The sequence below is a fragment of the Marmota monax genome, unplaced genomic scaffold (assembly GCF_021218885.2).
Source record: "Marmota monax isolate L192 unplaced genomic scaffold, Marmota_monax_Labrador192_F-V1.1 WCK01_AAM20220418_F8-fsc00054, whole genome shotgun sequence".
Classification (NCBI taxonomy): domain Eukaryota; kingdom Metazoa; phylum Chordata; class Mammalia; order Rodentia; family Sciuridae; genus Marmota; species Marmota monax.
The window spans coordinates 2666386-2685695 of record NW_026692145.1 but is presented as its reverse complement, the minus strand read 5'-3'; the positions used below and the strand labels follow the sequence as shown (position 1 = coordinate 2685695).

The window sequence follows — 19310 nt, the reverse complement described above, 5'->3', positions numbered from 1 at the left end:
TGTGTAATTGCTGCTGTCTCATTGTGTATTGCTTTTTTTTTTTTGGCAGTGCTGAGAATAGAACCCAGGGTCCCTCACATGCTAGGTAAGCACTTTTCCACTGAACTACATCCCCAGCCCTTCATTATGTATTACTAATCACATGTGCTCTTTCTTGCTTTCTTTTTCTTTCATTAAAAAAAAAAAAAAGCTGATATATTGCCTAGCTGTGCCTAGACTTGCTAAGTCACACTAATTGGAACTTCTCTAAATACAGGAGACTAGGAAGCCATAGACCCTGGATGGGGCAACCTAGATTCCCTGCCCCAACCTCTGTGCTGACTTGTAATTTTCACCAGTACAGACTCTCCAAGAAGCTCCTGTTACAAGCCACATTCAATTTACATGTAAGCACTCCTCCATTAGCACTCTGCCTTGGTTGAATTTATCAAATTAACTGTTTGATATGTTATGAAGGACAGAAAGAATTTGGCCTCAAAGAACTGGCAAGACTCACTGGGGTGAGTGAAGAAGGCATGGTGGCTGACAGCTTAAGAGGAAAAGGGTGACACCAGGTGCCAGAAAAGTTGGTGAAGTAGTCAGGGGAGAGGGTTTAAGGTTTGAGGACTAACATCTTAGGGCTGACCCAGCCGAACTAAGTCCAGGTGATGTAAAAGTCTCTAGCCTCATCAAATGAGGTGTGAAACTCTAGGAATTAGCTGATATGACATTATTTTATTTCATAAGAAGGAAATCCTTTGGAAACAGCCACCCAAGCATGCTTCAGCAACAAGGCAAACTTCACTAAATGATTCATGGTTATATCAAAATCAGCAAGGATCTCAAGGTAAAAACTCTATATTTGCACCACACAGTAATCTTCTTTGTTTTAATTTTTTTCTGGGACTTTTGTGGTAAGTTTCTCACGGAAGTCACCATTCCATTTTCCTGGATAATTTTTGCTTTTGCCTTTTGCAAAACTAGAAAAAGACCATTATTATATCTATTAACCATTGGACTAAAACTGTTGAAAGATTGGGAGGTGGATGAATTTCCCAGATTAAAAAAAAACACTAATCATTAACAATATTAATTTAATTAATGATCATTTAATATTTAAGTCTAATGTACATATGAGCAATGCCTTCTTTTTATGGTAGCTCTGAACTTCTGTTATTTTTTCCTTTCCTTTTGGGGGTGACTCACCAGGGAAATTTTCCTGATTAACTTCTATTATCTTTGGAATAAATTTAACTTACTTAGTCTGTTACATACTTCAAGCATATGGGAAAAAAAGCTTTAAATAATGTCTATATACAAAGTGTAAGGGGGCTGCTGAAAACACTTAGATCTTTAAAAGATTTCACCATGAACTATACTGTGCTGTCTTTAGATTTTAAAATCAGTATCAAAGCTTTTATGACCATTTCCTCCTTGGGTATAAATTTCTTTCTATAACACTATTTATTGAGAAGAAGCAAGTTTGTCCACTCACAGCCCTGGGGCAGAGGCAGGAACTCCCAGCTGCTTATTTATTTTCCAATAGACATTTCTGTTTTCTCACCGCCACCTCTGCCCCAGGGCAACTACTCCATTTCATGAATTTGAACATTCAAGGACTTAACTTTGACTAACAGCCTGCAAACTCACATATTCAGCTTTAGTAAGCAACTTAATCCTGCTTCTATCTATATCATAGCCCTTGATGTCAGTTGAGCAAAGTGAATCTATCTGTGGGTTAATCCTATTTCAAAGAAAAAAGGTTGGGTTTTTTTTTTTTTTTTTTTTTTTTTTTTGGCTGGGGATTGAACCCAGGGCCTTGTGCATGCTGAGCACATGCTCTACCACAGATCTACTCCCTCAGTCCTAAGAAAAAAGGCTCTTAATACATTGAATTTTATTTCTCTTTGAAGCCTAAACTAATCTGGATGTTTAAATGTATTTCAGATATTCAAATCTGAACCTAAGTTATTCACCAAATACTTGAAAATGTGAAAAGGTTTTTTTTTCTTTTCCCAGAACCAGAGGTTTTTCATCTTTCTGAGTCTTGTAAAACAACAATAATGGCAGAGATAACAGACTTTTTGAATAAGATTACATGAAAAGTATTTACCCTCAGTATCTGTTGCATATCACCTCCTATGATAGGAATCCCTGTGAGTTCCTGGTGCCTACCACTGTACCTATGAGGCACTTAGGAAATGCCTCCTAAAAATTAATGAAATGTCTTCAGTACAGTGGTTTCTAATCCTTTTCTAGTCTCAGACTTCTCTAAGAGTCAGATTAAAGCTGCAGACCCTATTCACAGAAATACTCATGTGTTTACAAAATATTTCACATGACCTTAGGAAGTTCAAGGACCCCAAGATACTCACCCCTGGTGCATAGTTATGGATTACTTAGTGATTAAGAAGCTAAATGCTGGGGCTGGGGTTGTGGCTCAGTGGTAGAGGGCTTTCCTAACGTGTGTGAGGCACTGGGTTTGATCTTCAGCACTCCATAAAAATAAATAAATAAATAAATGAAATAAAGGTATTATGTCCATCTACAACTAAAAAAATGAAGGAAGAAGGAAGAAGGAAGAAGGAAGAAGAAGAAGAAGAAGAAGAAGAAGAAGAAGAAGAAGAAGAAGAGGAGGAACCAGCAGCAACAGCTAAATGCTCTAGAGTAAGGATCCACAATCTAGGACCCCTGGGCCAAATATGGACTGCCCTTGTTTTTGTATGGCCAGTAACCTGTTTTTTTATAGTTTTAAATGGTTGAAAAAATTAAAAGAATAATAATATTTAGTAGCACATGAAAATTATATGAAATTCTTGTTTTAATGCCTATCTACAGATGAAGCTGTGTTCATCAGTTAGACCTGTGTAATAAAAAATTGTAGATACTTGTTCTCTCTCGTTTCGTATAGGTACCTATTCAATATCTTCTTTTCCCATAAAGAATATTTACTATATAGCCATTTATAGAAAAGCTCACTGTATTTGGTTCTAGAGGATTCCAAAATGTAAAATACTACAACTTCTGGAGTAAAGCATCAATTATACATAAATCCGCTGATGCGAAAATTTAATATCTTTGGCAAGATTCTACAAGTTGAAGAAGTTTGGCTGATATTCATGAGCATGTTCTTTTAAGCAGACATTAAATAAGGTTTTCAACTGTATAGATCTGTATAGATCACTCCTCAGTGATTGACAATGGGAAAAGAGTACTTGGAATCCTATAAAGGTAAAACTTTAGGAGCCACTGCATATTTGCCTTAAAGTGTTCTGTAGCTCCCTTGAATTATAAAACAATTCAGAGAAATATTAAGCTTCTTTATCCATTTATGTGTTGATGGACACCATGATTAATTCCATATCTTGGCTATTGTGAATACTGCTGCAGTCAACATGGAAGTGCAGGTATCTCCTTGATATAATAATCTGAGTAACTACGGTCTGCAACAATTTATGATATTTGTCAAAGTAACTAGAAGAGTCTGAAGATTCCCAATGAAAGAAATGATAAATATTAGAGAAGGAAATGCTAATTTACACTGATTTCATCATTATAATTCTAGGCATAAATTGCATTATTGTACTGTATCTCATAAATATGTACAAATATCATGTGTCAATTAAAGATTTTTAAAATAAACAAATTTAAAAAACTATGCCTCCCAAAAATATATCTAGTTTACACACATATTAGGGACACTAACTTATAACTTAAAACATTATTCTTCAAGCTACCATAAAGATATAAAAATTCTGGGGGCTGGGGTTGTGGCTCAGCGGTAGAGTGCTTGCCTAGCATATGCAAGGTCCTGGGTTCGATCCTCAGCACCACATAAAAATAAATAAAAATAAAGATATTGTGTCCAACTAAAAAATAAATATTTTTTAAAAGATATGAAAATTCTGCATTTATGATGAATTGATCTTTGTGTCTTCCTAACAGAATATATCTATTTTTAGTTACCTCAATAATATCTGAGATCATAAACAATTACTGATGGATGAATGGAAAATACTTTAAGTCCCTTAAATGGCATCCTAGAATGAAGTCCATGGAATAACTGGGCCTTCCTTCTCTGAGCTCCTATCTAGAGGTGGATGACTAAACATTTTCTTTTATGGAAGGATAAACATTTGGTAACAATTTCTTGACTTGATTTTAATACCAGAAAAATAGCACTCTTAAATTTTACTAGCACTCATAATACCTTTGTTTTACTGTTCATTCACAAGCATTTATATATTATAAAAGAGAGCAAGCCTCTTTAAACATCATTGGGTTTACTTTTATCCTTTGATAATTTTAAAGCATATTGAAATGCATAACTTTAACTTCTATCAAACTTTTCCAACTTTTCACATGGAGCACAACTGAGTAATCTTTTTTCCCCCACAGTTTTTACTTGGTAATTTCCATATTCTTTGAGTGATGGTCTATGAGGACTGAAGTATCCCAAAAGCTGGCTGCAGGAGTCCCACATAACCTCTAGGCTAGTTAACTGGTCCCTCAATAATTGAGAGTTAGCTTTATAAACTGATGCAAACTGAGAGTGGTGTTTATGTACCAATCATACTTGCTAATGAATAATAAGTCATTGTGGTCCTAGAGTATAAGAAAAAAGTTCAAGGGTCTAAAGTAAATAATTGCCCTCACCTAGAACTAGCTCTTCTGACTTTAATAATCACAGATGTCTTCAAGTAAGAGGAAGAATTAAATGTAGGCAAACAGATGAAATATAAATATATTACTGTGGGTACAAGAGGTGTGAAGAATAGCATAAAAAAGAGTACAAACCATGGTTCTGATCTACCCTTATTTGGTGGAAGGAAAAGCTACAATAGAATACTTGGGATTATAATTGAGTACCTAAAAACAGATCAGCATAGGAAGAGGGCAAATGACTTCTTCCTCAGGAGGAAGTTTTGAGACCTCATAAGCAAAGCAAATTTGACTGTTTTGAGGAGAAAACCAGACCTGATCTAAAAATGATTTGTTAATGACCACCATGTAGGAAAGGAAAACTACTTTAAAAATCAAATTTGTGGCATGGATTGTGGTAATTTCACAAGTGTATGCTTGTCTCTAAGCTCTGATTTATTGTTGTACATAATAAATATGTACAGCTTTTTTGATGTATCACTCATACCTTGATAGCATTTTTAACCAAATTGTAGGCTAGTGGTAGGGTGCACCCCTCACATGCATGAAGCCCCTGGGTTCCATCTCTAGCACCAAAAATAATAAAAAAATTAGCTTGTTAACAAAGAATGTGAAACAAAATGTGGATTTTGTGGGGGAAAATGGGAAGAACTTACTATAGTAAGGAACATACAGGAAACCTGGACACTATTTATAAACATATCAATGCAAGTCCAGGATAAATAGGAGGTATAAGTTAAAATTATCAGGGGTTGGACCAACACCATCATCACCAAAACAACAAAAACTACAACAAAATTGTACATGGCTATTTGAAAGATAGGTCTAATATGGAATAAAGAAAAGCCCATAGCTCTAAGAATATGGGACAATAGGTACAAATAAGAAATTAAGAGGTCCACAAAAATACTAATTCAATACCTCATTACTATTAGATCATAAATTTGTAGATGGTACAGCCTATTTTGTGTTCATTATTTTTATCCACCTCCTATCCATTTAATGTCTGGTATAGAGTGTATGCTCAATAAATATACACTGAATTGAATGAAAAGTGATTCCTAATATATTGTAACTATATTGAGATTAATTTTGGGGTAGCAAAATAAAGTCCAATTTGAACATCACAGTGCATAACAAGAAAAACAGAAACAAAATAAAACAAAAGTACTTTCAAAAGCAGTGTCAAAGTGATGGAATGTACATTAGCTTCTCTCTCTTTCCTGAGGTATACTTCAGGCAGATGGCCACTCCTAAATAATTTTTTTTAAAGATGGGAAATGTTAGATCAAACAGTATGAAAAGTATGAGGTATTTTATAATACATTCACACATACATATATGTATATGTTATGCAGTGACATGTATATATTTGTGTATTATGTGTATATATTTATGCACATTTATACATTATGCAATAATCAAATCAGGCTAGTTAATATATCCATCATCTCAAACAATCATTTATTTGTGGGAAGAATTCTAGTAGCTATTCTGAAATATACATTACATTATTATTAACTATGGAAGGGATAACTGTAAAATTATAGATATTGAAGTCATGACCCATTATTCCTACTTTAACACTGATGAAACTGTCCTGCTGAATGATTAAATTAAAAACTTGGAGACTAAAGTCAAGGAAGTAAAAGGGCCAAGGAAAAAATAGCCAATAATTTGGCTCTTGCCCTCTATAGTTAGCCAGGGCCCAGAAAACAATGGGACCTGCAACTCTGGTTAGTCACCCAATGTGCCAATCAGAGGAACCAAGAGGACCCTAGAGAACAGGAAGCCAACCAGTGCACATTCTGCAAAGAGGAGGGCCATTAGAGATGGAAATGTCCCTGATGCTTCTAAAAGAAGCCACATATGGTCAGCAAGATCTTCACCCATCCAAGCAGATGGCACCACTTGTAGAGGAAAGCTAAAGGAGCCAGAGGCTTTGCACACATCCCAAGAGTGATCTCTGGGGAATCTCAGGTGACTCTTAACAGTAGATACTAACAAGGTCAGTTTTGTTCAATTTAGTCTTAAACACCCAGAAGCAGTCCTACACGGACATTAAAAAGGAAAAACAATAGTTTTCTTTAAATATAATAAGATGTATACTTATGTCAGCCCTACCAAAGGTAAGTAAAGCTGGAGGCTATAAAAGTAAGGGTTCTTGTGTGGAAATGCTTAATAATAAAGATCACAAAGAACTCTAGTGTTGCAAATTTGTCCTGAGTCAATTTGAGCCTGATTTCACAGACCTATGAATCTTCCTAACCTCCTATATTGATAAACTTGATCTATTTTTCACTGGTATGATTATGAGTTACTGCCCTCATTGTTTTCAGAGCCTAACTGAAATACTAATTGCTTTGTGCTAATTGTTTACAAAAAAAAGTAATTCTTTGCTATCTTGTTTATTGTTGGCTTAGCATGATCCCTGCCCTACGTGTGCTTTGTCCAGTCACCTTCCATCTGCCACTGTGGACCTCTGGACTGCTCTGATGCTGAATGCCTATCTGCATCCCACCTGACAGAGAACAAGGACTTCAGGTCACTTCCCCCAACTTTGCCCTCTCTCAGCACAGCAGGAAGCAGGTTGGAGATGTTATCACCCTTTTTACCAAAAAAAAAAAAATGGAATGTAGAAATTTACAGTGGGGGAATATACAAGTGTCCACTTTATGCCTTAAATATAACACTTGCTGCTCTGCCACTGTGACTTATTTTTAAAAGAATCTGTTTCTTTCTCTTCCTCTCTCCCTGCTCTTCCCTAACCTCTTCCCCTCCCTAATCTCAGTGGAAACAGGATTACCTTTCTTCTCCATCCCAGGCAGAGTTATCTGTCCTTGAACACACACCCACCACAGGAACCAAGTAATTCTGACTTTGGGGATGGCACCAGAAGATCTCAGAAATGACTATCTCCCAAATTAACAAGTGTGTCACAACTCCAACAGAGAATACACAGAATGTGGCCTTTGAATCACCTCTTTAAAAGCCCACTGCTCTCCTTGATGAGCAGAATCACAACCTCTGGGACAGGAGTCCCCTGTGCTTCTCCTTTGCTAGCAAAGCAATAAACCTTCTTTTTCCTTTTTCTCAAAAAGCAAATTAATATTGAATAGATGCTTAAAGCCTATAAAAGCAATTTAAGAATATTGGAGGAACTACTTTTAAGATTATCAAATGGTGGGGCAACCACAGGTTTTTACATGAGGTCTCCTGGTGGCCCTCTCAGTGACAACTGCTAAACCATGTGCACTTATGCAAGAGGATTGTTTTGATAAGGGAAAAAATTATTCCTTATAGATTAGATTAACAAGCATTGGCTTTATTTGTTGATATTTTCTTTATCCTCCTTCAGGGAGAAAGATTTTCATAGAGCCCTTCAAATTCCCAGCCTTCATCTCACTTGTGATCACCAGTAAGCAATTTTGAGATAGCTGACTGGTAGCTTAGACTTTGACCAGGAACAGTAAACCTAACAGGCCCACATGGTCTCATTAGTACCAGGCTCTAACAGACTGAGCTAACCAGTCCCAGAGGAAGAGAACACAAAATGGGCCAAGAGGAGATTACATTTAATTTATCCCATGGGGATACATAAGGGAGGATAAAGGGACAATGTTGAGATTTGTTACCATTGAAGGAACTGAGCACTGTAAAAGATATCATGTACAAGTACCCTCTGTTTGGTTGCGAAAATGTAGCGTTTTCACTTAACTTTTGAAACAAACAGATTTCATACTTCCTATTAACAGAGCTGGGGCAAGGCAGCACACCTACTGCTAGTGGTTTTATATTATTATAAAAGGAGCTTTAAGCTGTGTGACATACACAGTCACAGGAAAGGACCTGAGTCATGAATAACTACTTTGGACCAGTAATTGCAATTAGGAGTGAATCTAGGATCTGTGGGGTCTGAAGCTCAGACCACTGGCTGGAAGAAGAGAGCTCTTAGGACTTAGAACACACAAATACCTTTTGAAAATTTTATGACCATCTTTAAAAGATGTTACTCTTGGGGCTTGGGTTGTGACTCAGTGGAAGAGCGCTTGCCTAGCATGCGTGAACACTGGGTTTGATCCTCAGCACCACATAAAAAAATAAATAAAGATATTGTGTCCATTTACAACTAAAAAATATTAAAATTTTAAAAAGACATTATTCTTGGAAGGAGACCAAGCAAATGTGGGGCCCTGAACCTTCACTCGCGGAAGGTAACTTTACCTCTGGAACAATATGTGTTGAACAATTAAAAACATAAGATTCAGCTGCTGTATCTAAAAGTAAAATCTTTTAGAAAATGTAATAATATCCATATGAAATTTGGGGTTCATAACATAGTAGCACTCCAAGCACTCCTGGGATGTGATATGGTCAACCTCAGTCAATGTGAAAATTCACATGATAATGATAATCCTCATTATATTAAGAGCACATTAACCTTATTTCTAATTACATCACTTTACAAAACAATGTGACTACATTGAGGTGAAAAACTAAATAGCTTAATTTATTATTCTGTGAATAGGTAAACTGAAAAGCCTGCTGCAAACCCTTCATTAAAATGTACTGTCATTTCTGTACTGGTGAGGAGACTAGCAATCTGGAATATGGATGTGTGGATTCAGTTTGATATGACTACAGTCATGTCGAGTTATGACCACCATGATTGCCCCTGTGTCTAGGGGGTCAATTTTTCTTCAAGAGTTTCCCAGCAAACTATAAATAGACAAAAAGCTTTACAAAGGCAAATGGAGCTTTACAACCAGACCCTGGTGCCAGAAATATGCTTGACTCTTTGATGTTAATCTAAGATAAACCAGGTACATTCTGGCTAGGACGAAGTCATTTTTGTCCTCACCAATATGTATGCACTTCCCTGTGACCCAATTGTGGGGATCCAGCTGGTCTCAGTTGCTGCCCAGGACTACGCTTCTGTCATTACATCCAATTACACTCTGTGCAATCCTGGATTTGTCTGCATCTTTCTTTGGTCTCTAAGCACTCTGGGGCCAGTCCTCCTGTATTAGGACCAAGCAATAGACATGGTTTTCTTTTCTATTAAGTCTTCAAAATGTCTGGCCCACCCTTTTCATAGTAAATTTTAATACAAAATAAACCAGGACAATAACTACTCTTTATTACATAAATATATTAGTGGATAAATTGAGTTAATGTGAACTAGAAAAATTGCAACTAATAGAAATATGGCAAATGTAGAATATATCTTGGTGAGGGAAGGAGCTTATCCTCTTGTTTTTGTCTCCTAAATTATTTAACTACTTATTTTCAAAAATAAAAAAAATATTTTCCAATTTTATTTCCAGCCACATAAAACTGTTCTAGTCCAAAGTTTCATTGAGTAATATGTTGATACCTTATAGTGCTTAATTAAGTAAAGAAGGAAAACATTAAAGGCATTGGAATCTGAAAATAATATTTATTATTATGTAATTAATTAGTATTATCCCTTCCTCCTATCTACTTGACTTCCTATTTTTTTTTTTATTTTGGTTCTGAAGTGTTCCATCACTTCCATACCTTACTATATTAATGTAAACATATGATCCTATTTCTGAGAAATATATTTGGTAGATAGAAATTTAAAATGATGTAAAAAGGGGAGCAGGGGTCCAGACAGACATCAAATGATTCAATAGAGGAAAAAGAAAAATCAAGGAATGGAATGCTTGTTTATATCCTTTATGGTCTAGATTCCATAACTTGGCCTCAGGAATGAAAGTCATGAAAATAGCAGAATCACATGACTTGGCACACCTTAATGAAACCTCAAATGTGCTGAACTACACCCTCTATATAAATCATCAGGTGAATATACTCTCCTGGGTCAAGTTCACCTATATGTCAGCATCAGCTTCCATGTGAATCACCACATTCAAAGAAAGAAACTAAAGGAATTTTCCAGATATGGAAAGATCTCGAGATGCAAAATGTCTAAATAAAAATATTCTAATAACCTTATAACATCATATCTACTTTATCTACACATGCACATACAAACATATATGTACATATATTTGTACACACAGACACATGCATCACATCCATTAGTGAGAATCCTTCCTCCCAATAACTAAAATTCCTAGTTGTGAAACTAAAATTTTCCAATTTTAGTTTTGCTTGAGAGTAATCCAGTATGTCTACTTTTCCTAACATTCTTCAACAATGCTCATGTTTGCCTTCTGATTATGAAAAGGGGGAGTTTTTAAAGTTAAAATTCTTCTTCTTTTTTTGCTGTGAATATTACAAGCAATCTCTGAAATTGCACTAAAAAATACTTGGGAGTCACGCCCTTTGTTTCACTTTCTTAATAAAGCCAACAAAAAGCTTTCAGGGTGGATTTTTATAATAGCAAATGTCAACGCAGACCTGTTAAATACAGTGAACAAACTTGCCTGCTGCAGCAAGCATTCCACACAAATCGACTAGGTGTGGCTTTTATTCATCGTTCAGTCACACTGAACAGAATCTGCTCTCTAGTTACCATCCCATTGAGGTTGACATTCCCTTTATCTATGGGCTTATAATAAGCAAACCATATTCAATCTTGCAAAGGCAGATGTGCTTTTCTGGTATCCCAGAAACAGATCAAAGTATGCTTTGTAGAAAGACCTGAAGTTTAAGCCAGTAATATAAATGGGTCTTACTGGGAAACCATACAAATATAAGAACTAGAAATATTTTAAACAAAAGCTTGACTATTTTAGGGACAAGTATTCAATTGTTGGTAATGGGGTGACTAAGAGAGCAAGAGTTGTTTGGTGGAGAGTCGGTACTAGGGAAATTAAGTAAAATTAAACTTTACTTCTATAATTATTTCAGGATCAGGATCCATAATGAAAAGATTTCTTCCAGATCAGACTGGTAAATGCCACTTAAAATCGTTTGCATTAACTCAATTACAGAACATCTATGAGGCAGCTTCCTAGGCCACAGAGCAGGAGCATATCAGCTACAGCAGGCTTAGAATTTTGTACACATAATAACTGCAGAAATTAATCTTTTATCAGTTTATCACATCACAACAGTTATCATTAAATAATCTATGAGGTAAAAAAGTAATTTCTAATTGTTCCCTGGGATCTTCTAAGTAATGCCTTGTATCTTGTGACATGCCATAAAATAAATTGTACTCCTGTGAGTCATATCAATCATCATCTGCAGTCTAAAATCTGAAATTATCACCAATGAAGAAAAAACCAAAGGAAATGCATTCTACTATAGAAATCATGTTGAATCAAATTAGACAGCACAAATCAAGAGGCTAAAAAACTTAATGAATTTCTTATTGGACTCTAAAAAAAAAAAAAAAAAAACAAAACACTCCCTACTCCTCCAGTGTGATCCCACATGATCAATAATGCAAGAAGGATTGAGACTTTGAATGGACAGACTCTGGCAGAAGTTGAATGGAAGGTGTATAGTTACCACTACTTTACCCTACAACTTGCTCTCTGATTCCCTGAAGCAGGTCATTTGACTGGTGCCCTGAACTAGCCCCTGACCTTTGAAAAGAGATTTGCTCTAACACTATAAAATATGGTGGGCTCAGGTGTTTGACAATAAAATCTTGCTCCCAATCCTTGCTCAATTTGAAAGTAAGACATCCCATAAGAGGATGAGGGTAGCAATGTTGAGTTAAACATTCCTTTGTCATAGTCACTTTTGAAGAATATTCCCGTAACCTCATTCTAACTCCTAGGAACCATTCTTCTATTCTGTGTGCCTGTGAGTTCAACTTGTTTCAAGATTCCACATACAAGTGAGGTCAGGCAGTATTTCTTTCTCTATCTGGCCTATTTCACTTAGCATAATGTTTTCCAAGCTAATCCATGTTGTCTCATTTAATAAACTATACAAATATCATATTTACATTGTACATCTTAAACATATATACTTTTATTTGCCAATTATATCTTAATAAAATGGAAAAAAGTAAAAGCTCCTCTGGTTTATTCTACATTTTCTGGACTCACCAAGCATATTCACTTCTGTTTTGTACATATCTAGGAGCCTTTGTCTTCCTTCCCTACTCCTTTAGACCCAGAGAGGAAACGCAGTGTGTGAAAGCCCAGGAAAGAGTTTCGGTAAGGAGTTGACAATGAAAAGTATTAGTGAAGGTCAAACAGGAGCTCTGAAGAGGCTATTGGTGATCTGAGAACCAATTTATCAACATAATTAATTAGCACTGGGTTCCAAGGCAAATATTTTGGCAAACTAAGAGTACAGGACATGAAATATATTTAGTTTACCTAAATCTGTCTAGACATTCTGGAAAAAAGAATATCATGGTGCAAAACATCAATGCCCCTCTCAACTATTTTTTTGCATTTATGTATACAGGCATGATAGTTAAAGGGTGTTACATTAACCCAGATTTCCTTGAATTCTGAGAACCAACTTTATAATAAGGTTTTGCTGACAGCAGATTGTCCTATTCTCATATTTTCTTTGCATCTAAATAACACATGTATCTTTTGGCTTTCAGTGTTTATTATATAGTCACTGATGGAATGGGTAACAAAGAAAGGTAACAGTTCTTTCAAATTTATCTTGTTAATTTTAAAAATGTTGGCTAGCTGGAATTAGAATGAGACACCATTGTGCTAAATCTGAGAGCTGAAGAATTGTAGCAAAAAGGGGACAGTTTTCAATTCCCTCTAAGAAGTGTTGGGCCAAAATGCAACATTACATTTGAAGGTATCAGGACAAGATAAATTCTCAATAGGACAATATGAACAGATATAGCTTAATTGCTTTCTATAAATCCATTTAAACTCACTGATCCACAAAATACTAGACACTTATTAATTTTACTAATTTCGTGCAGAAGGAAACTCTGTATTTAGGTTAAGTAGTACAAACCACCACTGAATAACTAGCTAGTATTCCTCAAGAATGTTAAGGTCATTCGAAATAGGAAACAACTGAGAAATGGTTACAGATCAGAAGAGAGAGGGGAGACAGAATCCAAACAAATGTACTGTGGTACTGGTATCCTGGAGAAGACACTAGAATAGAAAGGGAACATTATTGGAAAACATGGTAAAGTGGGAATAAAGCCAGCAGTTTAGTTAACAGTAATATGAGAATCTCAATTTCTTGGTTCTGATAAGTCTGCTATGGTATTTTAAGATGTTAATGGCAGGGGAAAGCTGGGGTGTAGCTCAGTAGTAGAGCACTTACCTAGCGTGTTCAAAACTCCAATTCCTGTAAAAAACAAAACAAAGCAAAACCCCCCAACATAAAACAAAACTCTGGAGAAACTGGGTGAGGGGTAATGCAGGCACTCTCTGGCCTGCTTTTAAAATTCTTCCAATGAATCCAAAATGACTTTAAAATAAAAAGTTTATTTAAAAGGCAACAACAAAACTGTCAAAGAATAGAGAATTTTGTTTGAATTAATGTCCTAGAATTCAAAGATTTCCATGTAATAATAATCAATCTTTCTCTTCATCTTAAAATGCACTTGCTCCTTTGTTAATATTCTTCTAGGAATCAACTCATGCATAAATGCAACCAGGATTTCAATCCCATGCACCTGATTGCTCTCTTCACATGCACAGCTCAGAAGTGTCAATGAACATGAGCTGAGTCCTAAATCCTGTAGTAACTAGCTTTCCAAAGGCCTACAAGGTTATTCCAATGTAGATATATATGCTTCGAATAAAGTACATGAGGCTGGGGATGTAGTTCGCTGGTGACACACTTGCTTAGCTCACATGAGGCCCTGGGTCTAGTTCCCAGCATCATAAGACAAACAATATGCACTGTCAACTTTCAGACAGCTGTGACTTACAAGTGATGACATCTGAGCATTTTGGAGCATAAGCTGCATCTGCTGGGCGAACATGGCTGCTGCAGTCTTCTGTTGAATCAGATTGTTACGTCCATTAATCTCCAGCTGCGTTTTTAAGTGTGGAGGAGGGTGAAGGTACTTGCAATTCTCGCGAGTACACCGACCCTAATAGTGAAGAATTAGACAAAGTTTTTATTTAGTATTTCTAACAATCTTACATGGTTGAGGAAATAAGAGCTTATTTATTAAGTTCTTATCATGTGCCAAGAACTTTCATAAATGTTTTCCATGAATTAACTTATTTCATCTTCATAAGTGTAAAACTGATACTCTTACAATCTTCATTTTCTAGGCCAGGAAACTGAGACTAAGAGAGGCTAAGTGACTTGCCCACGCACACACAACTAAAAAGTGACAAAACTAGAACTAAAACCCAGCTGGTCTGATTCCAGAACTCCTTCTCTTAGCCACTCTGCTCTGCTTTGGTAGGTATCAAGTTATATTTAGAACATAAAATATTGTGAATATTATGTCATAAAATTTAAATAAATTGCAAATTTAAATAAAAATCATCCATCACGAGTTGGCAAATCATGTGTTTTTAAAGAAGACTTGGGATTTGAATCCACATGTTTAAGTAACCAAGAAAATTCAGGGAAAACATTTAATAACCATCCACACATAGATATATAAATTTTGGATTCCATTATTTGAGGGCAATCTAGGAGCTCTTTTCCCAAAATCCAGAATGTGAAAAACATCCTGAAATCCACTGACATTCTGTTAATCAAAAAATAAATCCTTATATCTGGCAGCCAACTTTTTCTTCAGGCTCTAGAAGCAAAGACCTACATTACTTAGATAATTGAAACCAAAGTATATTTTAGATTCTCAGCTATTTGGATGTCTTATTGATGATTTAAACACATTCAAGACAGGATAACATGTCAGTTCCACAGAATCCAACATGCCTTTGGTGTCACCTAAACACTGACATGGCTGCCAATTATGGTGTTTACTATGTGGTAGCAAAGAATGTCACCGGACTAGCTGTTTATCACATTATCATGTAAACCATTGTTGTTTTCAACTCATGAGCACTACATGCAGCAGCTAATAATTATCTCATTTGGATTACTAGGTCCACTATAATTCTTTTATGGCAAACACAACCGCAAGAAATTCTTATTCCTATAGATACTAAGATTCTTTATAGTGCATGAGGATATTGGGAGAGGAAGAGAGAGAAAAATGACAATTTTTTTTTGGACTCAAGAGTGCAAGTTGCTAGGCCACCTGAATTCCCAGGAGAAAATAGAGTTAGTTTACCAAGTGTTTTTCATTCAACACATGCTATGCATTTTTCTTATTTATGATGCTTAAGTAGTTTAGGCAATCACTTCTCCATATTTATTTTTCTTGCCATGAAAGCATTCCTATAAGTTCACTGGGAATCCAGGTGTGGCCTTAAAAACTTTTATAAAGCTATATATAATGCAAACTTTTTGATGGGGGGGTACTTCACCCATTCATTTTATTTTTATTTTTTGAATTTTCAGGAGAAGAATTTATTAGTGCATTACAGGTGTACATAATAGCTGGGTTAATTTCCACATCATCATATGTGCATTGAATCTCTTTTACTTTTTCATTCATTTAAAAATATTTAAAATATTTTAAATTGCACATAAGAATCATGCCCAATTATGGCATGCAGTGTAATATTTCAATACATATATACAATGTGCAATGGTCAAATTGGCGTAATTTGTCTATCACCTTAAACATTTATCATTTTTTTGTGTGTGCTAGGAACATTCAAAATCCTCTCTAGTTAGCTATTTTTTAAAACATACAATTAATTATTGTCAATCATAGTTACCTTACTGTGCTATGGAACATTAGCAGTGATCCCCTATCCAACTGCATCCATTAACCATATTAGATCACTGGAATCAGGTAGCTCTATTGTTTTACCTCCCTGGCAAGAAGTGGAATATAACTTAAACTTAGTGCCAGAAATGAAAAGGTACACTGTTGCTTTCTATGGTGGATGTCTTTTTGTTTCTCCTTTTGATCATTTAGATATAAGCAAATTTAAATGATTTTCAAAGTCTAATAACATTTCCACTTCAATTTGCCTTTATATTTCTCTGCAAATCCTGGAAAAAAAGAATTTATAGGTTGAAAGAATTAAGAATGGTATTAACTTAATCCTCTTGAATTCTTACAAGGAGACTAGGAATAGCTATATAATTTCAGCACATGTAGGGACTGTAAGGAAATCCTCATCTGTGCTAAAAATGACAATAAAGAGGTTTTTTCAAGATGAATGTGTTCCAAGGTAAGCCATTAGCTTCGTTTTTACATCTATCATATCTTGCAGCAAGGCAAAGATGGTCTCAGGATTTTAGTGTATACATCTTCCACCCTCCACCCACATAACTGAGGTTATCTGGCTTAAAATTCACCTCCTGGAGGAGGTATGGCACTTAGTGACTTTCACCATCAGGCATGCTAGTTTATATTTCTACTTCAGGCTTCCTCCTCCTCCTCCTTCCACACCCCAACATTAAACATTTCCCCAAGACTCAGGCCTAAATCCTTTGCTGTCTCTTCTCATCTCTTTTCTCTGGAGAAATGAAATTGTTCCAAAGTTTCTCTAAAGTTTCATCCTGCCCTGCAACTGTTCAGGTCTTAAATCTCTATCTCTACCTCTGACCTCTCTTCTGAATTTCAGACCTTTGCATCACCAGTTGCAGCAGCATTTGAAGATACTGCCCCCCAACCAGGTCTAAGTGCCTCACTCCTGACCTTCCTTCTCCTTTTCTTATCTTTCATCTTGCTGCTTACGCACATTCAGGGCCATTGCACCAATCCCTAGGCTTTGGGGCACTCACATAGCAGCAGTGAGAAAAAAAATTAGGCAGCTGTTGAGCAGGATCGCCTTAGGATTACGAAGCCACCTAGTGCTTGTTAACACAATTAGTATATATGGTCACACAATACAATTTCTAACCCTTCTGCAATGCACACACAAACATCACACACACACACACACACACACACACACATATAAAGACTGTCTTTTAGTTTTTTTTTTTTTTTTAATGTGGTGTTGAACCCAGTGCCTCATGCGTGCTAGGCAAGTGCTCTACCACTGAGCCACAACCCCAGCCCAAGATCATCTTTGTTACTCACAAATTCCAAATAATACATTAGTTTTTTAAAAAGAAAGAAAAAAAGAATAATTGGGATTTCATTATTTGTGAGAACTTAGAAAGTTTTAATACCATTTGGAATGAATGCAATCAGAGAAGAAGAAAGGGAGGGAGTATAGAATATTTGGCACATTTTCTGCCAACCCAGAGATAAAAAATTGAACATGCCTTTGTGCTTTTATATCATTGTTCCTTACATATAGCAACTTTAGTTTTCACTTATAACATTTTTACAAAGCGAAAATGGTAAACAAATAGGAAAAAAAGGATAATCATGCCTTAAAAATTACAAGTTGGGCTATAAAACTAAAGTCTGGAATATGAGGAAGCAAGAGATTTAAAAAACATATTCATCTTAGTTATGAGATTTTACTTGATTTATAAAGCATTCTTTTTTGAATGACAGAATTCATAATTTAATTCTAACAATGCAAATGCATAGCAATACCATTTTACCAGAGACTGCTGTTTATGTTAAAGAAAGCTTATAAAATAAAAAAAATCTGCATTTTCTTTCGAAACAATAGGAGAACAAGTAATTTAATATCTAGGTTATCTGTGGAATACAATGTTACAAAAGAAAACCAAGCCTCTCATGTTTTTTCAAAATGTCTTTAGAACTCAGGATAATGTATCTATGTGCAGAACACTTGGTGATAATCAACCTCCTCTAGATAGCATTTTGTGGGGAACAAGCTTTGCTTTTGATATTTGGTAACACTTTCTTTTCATCATTGCAGGGGATAAAGACTGTGGTAGATTAAGTATGGATGGGATGAAGTGTGGAAGGGTCAAGGATTGTCCCAACAGAGTATGTAATCACGCATTATACTTGTATTTTGGAAAAACCTATGACTAGAAAGTTCCAATGATTTTTCTGAGCTAACTAAGCACTCTAAGTGGGCCACAAGATATCCCACCACAGTAAATCTATAATAGCCCAGAAACTATCTTGAGTCTTAAAAAAAAAATCACTTCTCACTTTTCCCTAGCTAAGTCGATGGTGTCCTAAGCTCTCTTTCTTCCAATCTAGACACAAAAGGTCAGAAAGGCCATGTATTAGTGGAAAGTATTAGATTATGTAATTTATCAAGGACTCAGAAATGTTATACCTGTCACAATTGCCACCTTTCACAGAGGTGCCTATATCCTAAAAACATCAGCTAAGGCTAGTCAAGATATATTAAACCAGTCTCTCTCTCTCTCTCTCTCTCTCTCTCTCTCTCTCTCTCTCTCTCTCTCACACACACACACACACACACACACACACAATCTCTCTCCTTCCCTTCTATACATACAAAGTTAAAGAAATGTAAGAGATGAGTGTGAAAGTTCATTTATGCTCACCTCAATTTCTTTCCTTTTCCATTTCCTTTTGACATTAAAAACATGTCATTCTCTTCTGGTCTTTCATTATGTTATTGAGTTAAGAAAATACCACAGTGATTCAATAGGAAAGTAGTTCACTGCTGAAGTAAGTGCTCCTATACCTATGAATCTTCTAGCTCCCTTTTCCCACCTACTGTCTTAGAAAATGCAGCCAAAAAACAGCAGGAGGGAGGAATGGTCAATGACATTTCTGAATTACATCTGCATGGAATAGTTGATAACAGACAGAGGAAAAAGTT

At 35.7% G+C, this 19310-nt stretch overlaps 1 protein-coding gene across 10 annotated transcripts in view; it reads right to left on the bottom strand.

The window, feature by feature from the left end:
• The window catches only part of Mbnl3 (muscleblind like splicing regulator 3), a 124616-nt gene that overhangs the window by 25373 nt on the left and 79933 nt on the right, over positions 1-19310 (bottom strand). For all 10 annotated transcript variants that reach the window (XM_046467859.2, XM_046467897.2, XM_046467850.2 and 7 more), the window contains one exon: positions 14462-14626. In XM_046467859.2, coding sequence (XP_046323815.1) covers positions 14462-14626 — 165 coding nt within the window. The remainder of the gene's footprint in view (positions 1-14461; positions 14627-19310) is intronic.